Raw genomic sequence first — 10,066 nt, 5'->3', positions numbered from 1 at the left:
ACTCGCTGCAGATGGCTGTGCGCACATAGAGAGATGCGGCTCTCCTCGGCATTTATCCCGTTAATAATTAAACGCAGTATCATTATTTTATCCTCTGCCATCAAGGGTGCGGGTTGGGATTGGCTAAACATATTGTTAGTGACAGCATTCAGGTTGTTGACGTTCATAAATAATTCAAGAGTTCTATTACTAATAGTACCAACTTTATTGCAAAAGATAATAAAAATATGAATATATTAACTTCTGTTTCAAAGCAACTGGGCTTGCATGAGCACATTCTCTTGGTTTAAAAAAAAGATAGACTGGTGTCACCAAGATGAACAAAGGCCTTGTGACACATCGGCGCGCGCGTTTATGTGTGTGTGCGCGCGCGCGTGGAGTATTTCTTTAGTTCAGAAAGTGTGTTTCTTCTCAACAGGTCCTCGGGGACAAGGTAGGGACCCGCGAGCGCTCACCAGCTGACAACGCGTGCCCCACTGAGGCTATCCAACACCTCGGCCCACGAGCCATCCAACAATAGGTTGAAATTAATGCACACTTCGCTATTAACAAATCTAAGAAACACCAAATAAACTAGAGGGTATTACAAAGAAAAGAACACAACTTTTTCCAAGGGTTACAAACAAACAAAAATAGGCAAAACAAACGAAACTACAAAACATTCATAAACGAATACATTTATTTACCGCATAACTAATTAAAACGCATATGTTAAACCGATAACAAAAGATGTAGGCCTATTTTTTTTTCCAGAGGCCCAGTTGGTAAAAAAAAAAAAAAAAAAAAAAAAAAAAAAAACATGCAGATGTTTTTATGTATTTCTATTCAATTTAGATGAACTCCCGTTGTATGAATCCAAGTCATTTTTGATAAATTTAAAAAAATAGAAAAATATTCACGCAACAGAGCAGGCTTAAATTTGTATGTTTTGTATGGTTTATTTGTAAACAAATAAGTAAAAAAACAAGTTTATTTTTGTTTGCATGTTTTTATTTCCAAAGTCAAATAAAATAACAAAGAATGGCAAAATGACTGCTTAATATTTCTCCCATCAATCTAAACGATACAGTTACAAAAAGCAAAACGTAAGAATCATTTGAGAAATAAATAGGCTATATGAAAAGGAAAAACATCATTTAATCTCAGCCAGTGAAAAAAACTGTCACACAAACTTATTTTAGCGAAGAAAAAAAAATAACTTCAAAAAAAGGCAGCAATGATGGCTACATTAAACTACTTGTATAAGGTTGGCAGTACTACACTAGCAGACAAAGCACATCTGTATTCTGGGAAGGTTTAGGGGAACAAAGAAAAATTACAACTCTGGAAAATCTGAAGCCTCTGGCCCCTATATTTAAAGTGCACGTTATAAACTTTAGAAGTTGAAAAAAATAATAATACAATTTATCAGTTAAAACAGAAATCGGGAGACATTTCAAATCATTTCTAAAAAGTAAAAAAAAAAAAGAAAACTCAAATACATCAAACAGTAGCTAATGAGGAAAGTTCTGATTTTGTGGAAGACAGTTTTTGTTGGAGGGACGTGGGAAATGCCCGTGGCTGTGCTGTGCGCGACATGGCAGAGGGGTCATCCACCCACGTCTCAATAAAAACTTAACATACTTAGATAAATTGGGATAATCTTTATATTGGCAGAACCAAATCAGGCAATTTTCACATACGTTGATAATTAAACAATCGCTGAAGAACTCGTAATCGCTTTTTTTTATTTGCAAAATTGAAAAAAAAGAAAAGCTTATTTCCAAACTAAAAATCCAAGATTGACACAGTTTACTAAAATTTGGTCAATGTTGTTGCATATAGGCTATAAGTGTATTTATTCATAATTTAGTTTGAATGACACAGTGGGATTACGGTGGCCGGGTAGCTTGAGTTCTGACAGATCATCATCTTCACTTGAGTGGAGCTCCACTGCCATTTCATCCGAGTCACTGAAGTGGGAACGAGGGGAAAACTCCCCGTCGCTTCTTGGCGACTCTTTCCTCCCATTCCCAAGTGAGGATGAGGGAGAAGGGGGACACATCGCTCCCTTAACTCTGCTAGTGGAGTGGATTTCTTGGAATGAAGAGCGGAAAGGCATTCCGTTTATTCGAACAGGTATGGTATCACCAGATAAGGGTAGAGCCGCCGCTGTTCTGCAGGTAACGGAAGCCGATTGGGCTTCCCTGTCTTGTGCGCTTTCAAAACCATCTGCGGGTGAAAGCAAAATGTCACCCTTTTGTGAACCGCTGGAGTTTTCATTATTGCTGGAGGACGCTGGACCTTGGAGCAACTCGGCCAACGCGTTGATGTAAATCTGCGCCATCTGCAAAGTTTCGTATTTGGAGAGCTTTTTGTCGTTGTCAAAAGCCGGGATGACGCTGCGCAGCTCGTCGAACGCGTGGTTTAACCCGTGCATGCGCCTCCTCTCACGCGCATTGGCGGCCACCCGCCTCTGCTTCTGGATGCCGCTGACTGGCTTGCTGGATGGAGCTCTCAGTCTCGCGGGGGTTTCTTCTTCGGGCCCCGAGATGGTGCTTTTTAGGCGACAAAGGTCCCTTACTTTGAGCGAGGAGGAGGAGGGACTCTTGGCAGATCTTCTATGAATGGGAGGGCTGGGATGTCCCGAGGACCCAGGGGAGCAACTCTCTGAAACAAGTGCAAAAATCAAATAAATTAATATAATGTTACCAAGTTTAAAGAACAACAAAAACTAATAAAACATAACACATGGAAGAGTTCTTAGGCCTATCTTTAATTAGTCAAAAACCATACAACATATCTAAAATGCGTAAAAACATCTAAATTAGGGCAAAGTGACATTTTCTACCTACGCAGGGTCTCAATCCCTGCTGGCGGATGCATGCTGGTATAAAGGTCTCTCACCATGGTAGGAGCCAGTGCTCGGGCACGGCGAGTGCCGCAGGTTGTCGGGTGAGCTGGCGTGTGCCGCACAGGTGCCAGATGCGTCGCTTAGCCAGGCGCGTGGGTCACTGCCGCTGTCCACGAGCGTAAGTCCCGGGTCGTAGCGGGACGCCTCGAGCTGCCGTTTCCCTCCCCTCTCCAGCGCCCCTGCTTCCACCTGCAGTGCAGTCAGGGAAGCAACCTCTCGCGCGCCTTTACCCCACTCCTCCACCGTTAACATGTCCATGTCCAACACTTCCAACAAGTAAAATAATTAAAATAAATAAATAAATAAAGCAAAAAAGGTTTTCCTGTATCAGAAAATGTCCCAATAACGCACAGCTCTTTCGCACTGTTTGTTTGTATGTGCCTGTATGTGAGGCTTCAGGTCGCGTGCGGGACTCCTTCTCTGATGTCTCAAGGCGCTGGGTCTGCTTAAAAAGCGGCACGCGTCTGGAAGCCCCCCTCCTTGCGTTGGTCGCGTGTTCACGTCCAATGAGAGGTCTCGGTTAAAAAAAAGCCCGAGAGAGGTGATTATGGGTCGTTTAGGCGGGACTCTATGATAACGTTACGATTTAGGGAGCGTTTGACGCTTGCAGGATGGGAACCTCCCACAGGACGCACGTGTGATGAGCTAAGTAGGGAATCCTCAACTGAACTAATACTGAGCCTACGGCATCTCAGACATGTATTGGGGTTGAAGGAAAGAGAGGTGTCTCGAAAAGTTCAACAAGGTCAACTGTCCACCCTGGTTAAAGAAAGCGAACTACTGGTATTACGCATGTGATTATATGGTAATAAAGGAAATCAATATCTGCAGAAGTTGGAGTGCAATGAAAATTAGGTATTGCAATATTTAATAACAGTTATTAACACATTTTTAATACTTTGTGAAAATCTTAATTTAACTAGATTTTATTTATTTTTAAGAGAAACATACGCAGTTCACAAAACTTCTTAAAAGACAATAGGATACCAATAATGTGTTCTGAAATAAATGGGACATAAAATGCCACAATTGTCATACACAGATTTTTGAGTCCACTCATAATATCATCCAAAATGTATTACACTTAATAATAGTTGAAGTATAGTAACTTTGTGATGCACAAACCCAGGTGTTGCGCTCTGTTTATGTAATTTGTATAGACATTTATGTGGATTTACTGCTGTATTTCACTTAAGATCTCTTAAGAACAGAGAAATTGCGTCTGCAAGTGGAGAGCATTAACAAACGGTAACTAGACTGAAAATCTGAGCAAGACATTAGAAATGAAGACCCACCTGCCTGAGTTTTAATCATTTTCATCATTATTGTTTGCCTAATTCAGCATCCACCTTCTCGTTAATCACAGCTTGTAATGGATCTTAAAGGAGAAGCCCGCGCATGTTTTCCCCGTTTGACATTTTTATTGGTAAAAACGTCCATGAATTAGATTAATGTCACAGACCGTCCAGAGTTCCTCATATAGTGTTTTATAAAGCCAACAAATCAACAAGAAACTTTGTGGCGATCCTAGTTGTTTGTCGTTTTCTCTTTATTATAATTTTTTTAGGCCTATATCTTTTTAGAAATATGTTATGTTTGCTAAGTTTGTAAAAACGTGCTCTCGAAATTCATATATATATATATATATATATATATATATATATATATATATATATATATATATATATATATATATATATATATATATATATATATATATATATATATATATATATATATATATATATATATATATATATATTTTTTTTTTTACCCTTTTGTAATTTAGTGCAATTTTTATTTTTGGCCAATAATTTAAAAACAACTTAAGACCATTTAGAAAAAGTGTGCTTAAAAGAATTTATAATAATAAATAAAATATGTTTATCTGGTTCATACTGACCACGATTCAACTTTTTCTAAGGTAGCTAATATATCCGCTCCTAACTGTTTAAAACAATAAAATAAATCAGCATTTTATCCATTGCACGGAAAGTTTAAGTGGTTAAAGCAATTATCAACCTGCAGCCGCTACAGCTTAAAATATGTCAAGGACTGACATTTAACACCCTCATAAGTTCAGTTTTACAGTAAACACCAAAAAATTATATTGCATATATCATGCAAGACCTATTTGGAATTAAACCGTTTAGACTTAAAGTTTTTTTTGTGTTAAATTTGGGATTAGTAAAATAAGGGAACCCTGAAGCAAACATCTAAAGGAGGTTAAAAAAAAGGCGAAAGTATTTGCTCTTACTTAGGCTCGCGCCCTCATTGTGAATTCAGGAAATCCAGGATCATCTTATGTTTCCATTATCCTTTTGTAGTTGGTCTTAGACCTTTTGATCTGGCTCACGGAACGCCATGTCGGCGAGAAAAGGGCTTCACAGCGAACCGAAACATGAGCCGAGTTCTTGCGCCCCGGACGGGCTGTGGCGCGCAGGGAGCAGGATAAAGAAACATACTCATGGCACACAAACTCAGACACATCGTTAAATACATCTGATTATCCAAAGTTTTTATATGAAACAAAGGAGGACTCGGTAAACTAGAAGTCTAAATGCGCTTAAAATAAAAATAAAAGGTAAAATACCAATCCCAGAAGCCCCCTTTTTACGCACAATCAGCAAATCTGACATGCAAACCTCTCATCAAATAATACGTTTTCTAATTAGCCCACTACTTGATAATTAAAGCTGGTAATTAAGACGAACTGCTTCAGTGGATTTATGATTAAAAGACTACAACTGAGAACTGAAGAGTTTTTAATAGAGAATAGTTAGAGGACAGATTCGACTGTATCCATTAACCTCAGGTTTAAAAGGTATTTGCGTCAGATAATCTTATAAGAAAACCAAATTTACATTTTAACAGTTGGTCAGATTGTGTCTAATAGTTGTATCTTGGCACATAAACCCCATAAGTAGGCTATAAAAGACAAAATATTTCAGAGAATAGGTCGAACAATTTTAGAGACAGTCTGACCTCAGTCTTTTCTACTTTTTATGCATTTATTCATCATGGGGACATCTTTAGAGGTTGAGGTCTGGCGCCGAGCGCTCGCTCCCACCTCCTTTCACCAACGAAGGCCAGGCTCCTGAAGCTACCGACAGGTTGGATATTGTAGCTGGCGATTATTAAAGTGTCCCGGCCACAATGGAGACTCTATGTTCCATTGGTCACGGTGAGGGGAAGCTCCTTCAGGGGAGAGAGAGGGACGGGCTCCCATTCCAATGCGCAAGAGGAGTCTGCGTGCTGCCCCCTCTCATTCCCATCTCCTTGGAGACTGAGGCGCGCCGGGCACGAGGCGGGGAAGTAGGCTACCTTATAATAATCCTTCAGAAATCCTGTAAATACAAATTTAAGACCGCCCCTGATGAGATGCTTCTTTGGTAATGCACTTTATCTGACTCCGATTCTAAGTCATGAACTTAGAACATAACGAATAAAATCGAGTTAGGGTGCAACAAAAATATAAGCAAATATATATATATATATATATATATATATATATATATATATATATATATATATATATATATATATATATATATATATATATATATATATATATATATATATATAAAAGTCAACTACACGACACGCACCATAGTATGGCCCTTTTAAAATCTCAAATTCCCTTCTATGGGTTGCTTCAGTTTACTTTTTTAGACAGCTCATTATTAGGCCTATATAGTGACGCTGCTATGTCCTTAGGCTGCTGGAGGGCATAATTACCAATTTCCCCTACTTTGCTTCATTTTTTTTTATTACCCTCCTTTTATAATTTGCTTGCTGTTACTTCAACTTAAGCTTTGTGAACACTTTTTTTCTCTAGAAGCTCCAATGAGGGAGGTTACTGACTTCTACAGTTAAATGTTGTCCCTACATATATAGGCCTACTTGCTCTTGTTTTTCAGAGGTAAGGCTCTTTTCTAGAAGGCGCTAGGATGAGCTTCTAATACAGCTAACTATATGCATGTATGTGTCCTTCATTCACTTGACTTGAAAAAATGTCCTGATATGCTTATCTCTGCATTGCAGCCTTTAAGGAGTTACTACTTTTCAGTTCTATTTCAGATGGAAAGTATTTCTCCATCAATGCTTCTGTCAATTATTTTTTGGCTTATGTTCTGTCTCTCATGTACAAAGCCCTAGTTAACCAAGCTCCCTCTTAAAACAGGGATCTCATTTTACCTTATATTCCTAGCATTTCACTCTCAATTTGCAGGTTTACTAGTGGTTCCTAGAATTTCTAAAATGACATTGGGAGGCAGATGTTTTAGTTATCAGGCGCTTCTCTTGTGGAAACAACTACTAATTTACACAGGGTAGACATCCGGTCTTCTTAAAAACAGGGCTTAAACCTTTTATTTTTGCTAAAGCATGTAGAGTGGTAAATCTTATCCAGAGCTATATGTATTGCTGTGCTGCTAGTATAGGCATATGGAGGACATAGGGACCACCTTTCATCACTCTGTTTCATTCTATCCCTATTCTCCCATTCAGCAGTATTTGTTAGCTCAAACCTTGACTTTATGTTCTCTCTGCTTTTCACAACATGGTAGCTTAATCTGGCCTGTTTTTTTTTATGGCTGTGACACCATCTTGATCCTGGAGAGAAATATAAACTTTGCTGCTGCAATCAACCCCTTTGATTATAAATGATAGAGTTGGGCCTATGTTTTAGTGTTTAGTCCCGTTTCTCTCATAGCTATGAACTCAACCTTTACTATTAGCAGCTGTATGTGCTCCTTTTCATCCCTTTTTGATATGAAAACTGTTGTAGAGCTTGTCTGCTTGAGCTTTTTTTCCCATAAAGAGCCATATGTGAAAAATATTTAAAGAACAAGGCCACTATGTTCTTTTTTATGCCTGCTTTGCACTCCAAGAACTCGATCTCGGAAAAGAATGCTTACACTGAGCCTGGCTCTGCTGGAGCTTTCTTCCTGTTTATAGGGATGTTTCCTCTCCACAATCACTGCATGCATGTATGCCTGGATTGAATACTTCAAGTCAATGACCTGAAGTAATTTACGGTGTTTCCTAGAAGGGGGAAAAAAAATCTGTCTCTATGATTTGAACAAACTGACATTTAATGTATTGTTATTTTATTGGCTAAATAAGTTGAACTGCATTAAATTAAACTTGATAAGCAATTTTTGTATTGCAAATATCTTATTTCATTTTAGCCTATACTGAATTACAAAATGTAATTTATTTTTTGCAATTTAGAGGCTTTTATCCAGAACTGTGCCAATATGACCTAAGCTGTGGCTAAAGGTACCAAGGTTCTAGGTTAGCAACCCACCTGAAGAGAGCCTGATCTCTCACATCAAGTAGAATCTGTATTCAATATATTGTAAAACACATTTTCCCGAAAGCAAACACATAATGTCCCAATATGCATGATAAAACATCTTCAGGCTCCTTCAACCAGAAAATATCTCTATAATGACAAAACGGATCTCATCTGAAAGGCAGAGTTCATTGTCTGTATTATGAACTGTGTGATAGTTACTTCACCATGCAATGCTTTTACTATGGTTATCATGAAGATTATATTACTCTATCATGTTAAAGATACCTCGATTTTGAGTGTTGTACATACGTTTGTCAACAATGGTTGGTGAGGTTGCTTGACGACCCAAATGAAGAGCTGAGTGAAGCAGAGATAAGTTCTGATTGATTTAATTGGGTAACTGAGGCAGACATCCAAATACAAAATATACAAAATATAAAGAACCAAAAACCTTCAGGGCAAAACTTAAGTGGGGAGGCAGAGATGAGTAAACAACAACCAAAAACAAGGAAGCAGCACTGAGTGACTGCAGACGTGGAGTATTTAAGGGAAACAGAACAAAGGATGGACTAATGAGCTGAATAAGGAGCAGGTATGAGTGGAACTGGCAAGAAGAAATCCAAGGGGAAAGAAAACAAGCACAAGGGGGCACCAGAGAGTAACTAAGGACTGCTTGAATATAATGGAAAACCAAACAAAACAGATAACAGAAAACTAAAAACTCTGAGTCACAAATGGGAAGAACCATAACACGGTTGGGAGAGAGAAGTTGGAATAAGTTACTTTAATTTCATTTCTTTTTAATAAAATTTAAAATGTTATTTGCATTTAAAGGAATATTAAAATAAACAAATTTTCCTGCTAGTGTCATTATTCAGGAACTACATATTTAAAAATAAATAAATGAAAGTTGCCTCTTTATTCCGAAGTCTGAGTCTGCTTAGTAGCAAAATTCTAAATGTCAGAGAAACAGCTTTGTACCCATAATTTATTATAGTTGCTCATTTCAGAATATCAAAGAATAGAAATGGGGCCCCAACTTAGCCTATCACTGCTGTTGTTATACATTAACATTTTCATAAGTGCAAGACTAAGCACCTAGTTAGATTTTTTTTTAATGATTTTATTTTTTTTACCTTAATAAAGATCATAGTTTGAAAGCTAATTAAGCTATTTCTGCAAAAATTATAAGCGTCATAGCAAACTTAACCTGTCTTTAGTCTCTTTGAAAAGTCAATGTAACTTTTTTCCAGTATAACATGCTCTAACCAGCATCATTCTAAAGTTGAAGTAGGTGAATCTGGGATATCTGGTTAAGCTAAACAGCGCCCCTGTCTGGTAAATAAATGCTACTTCAGTATAATGTTCCCCTAAACTTGACAGGCTGACATTTTCAGTTATCTTGCAGTAAACTGCAGTAGAAAATCCTTTGGAGTTACAATGTTTCCAAAGTAAGAGAAGGTGAAAATAATTGCGACATTAAACATGGAACGTTTGACATATAAAAAATATCAAACCTTAACTACATTTATTTAAAATGTTTAATTCAGAATTTACATGCAACGTTAAATTAAGTGTCTGGCCTTTAATCTACTATTACTAAAATCTGTTGGTGATAAATGCCAGTAATTCTACATTTATAAAGGTAAATAAAGTTTCTTCAGCATTGGTTTGACAATTTTTTCTATTTGCTCTGGAGGCCAATAAGGTTGAAAGTTTCCCTATAAATTAGAGCCAGAAGGATGTGTTTAAAGGCATTTGCACAACTTGGCCACCTTAATAAATACTTGCCAGGCTTTGCAAAAAAAAAAAAAAAATTGTTTACAGTTTTTAAACAACAGAGCTGACATACCATTGCAAGGCAGTGTAAC

The 10,066-nt window shown here is 37.6% G+C and overlaps 1 protein-coding gene across 1 annotated transcript; it reads right to left on the bottom strand.

Annotated features, from left to right (window-relative positions):
• Positions 1–960: 960 nt before the first annotated feature.
• atoh1a (atonal bHLH transcription factor 1a) lies at positions 961–3,470 on the bottom strand. The gene is made up of 2 exons (XM_038281501.1): positions 2,887–3,470; positions 961–2,649 (listed from the first exon to the last, which is right to left on the bottom strand). The coding sequence occupies exons 1-2, from the start codon at positions 3,149–3,151 to the stop codon at positions 1,838–1,840; spliced, it is 1,077 nt and encodes a 358-aa protein (XP_038137429.1). The 5' UTR covers positions 3,152–3,470; the 3' UTR covers positions 961–1,837.
• Between the last annotated feature and the right edge of the window lie 6,596 nt (positions 3,471–10,066).

Source organism: Cyprinodon tularosa, unplaced genomic scaffold (assembly GCF_016077235.1).
Source record: "Cyprinodon tularosa strain WSP-4 unplaced genomic scaffold, ASM1607723v1 ctg171, whole genome shotgun sequence".
NCBI lineage: Eukaryota > Metazoa > Chordata > Actinopteri > Cyprinodontiformes > Cyprinodontidae > Cyprinodon > Cyprinodon tularosa.
This window is presented reverse-complemented; position numbering and strand designations above follow the sequence as displayed.

Bases quoted from the DNA above. Each gene is read 5' to 3' on its own strand.
- atoh1a (XM_038281501.1), bottom strand. From the start codon at position 3,151: ATGGACATGTTAACGGTGGAGGAGTGGGGTAAAGGCGCGCGAGAGGTT. The intron at 2,650-2,886 runs GTGAGAGACCTT...CACTTGTTTCAG, and splicing joins GAGCACTGGCTCCTACCATG to AGAGTTGCTCCCCTGGGTCC.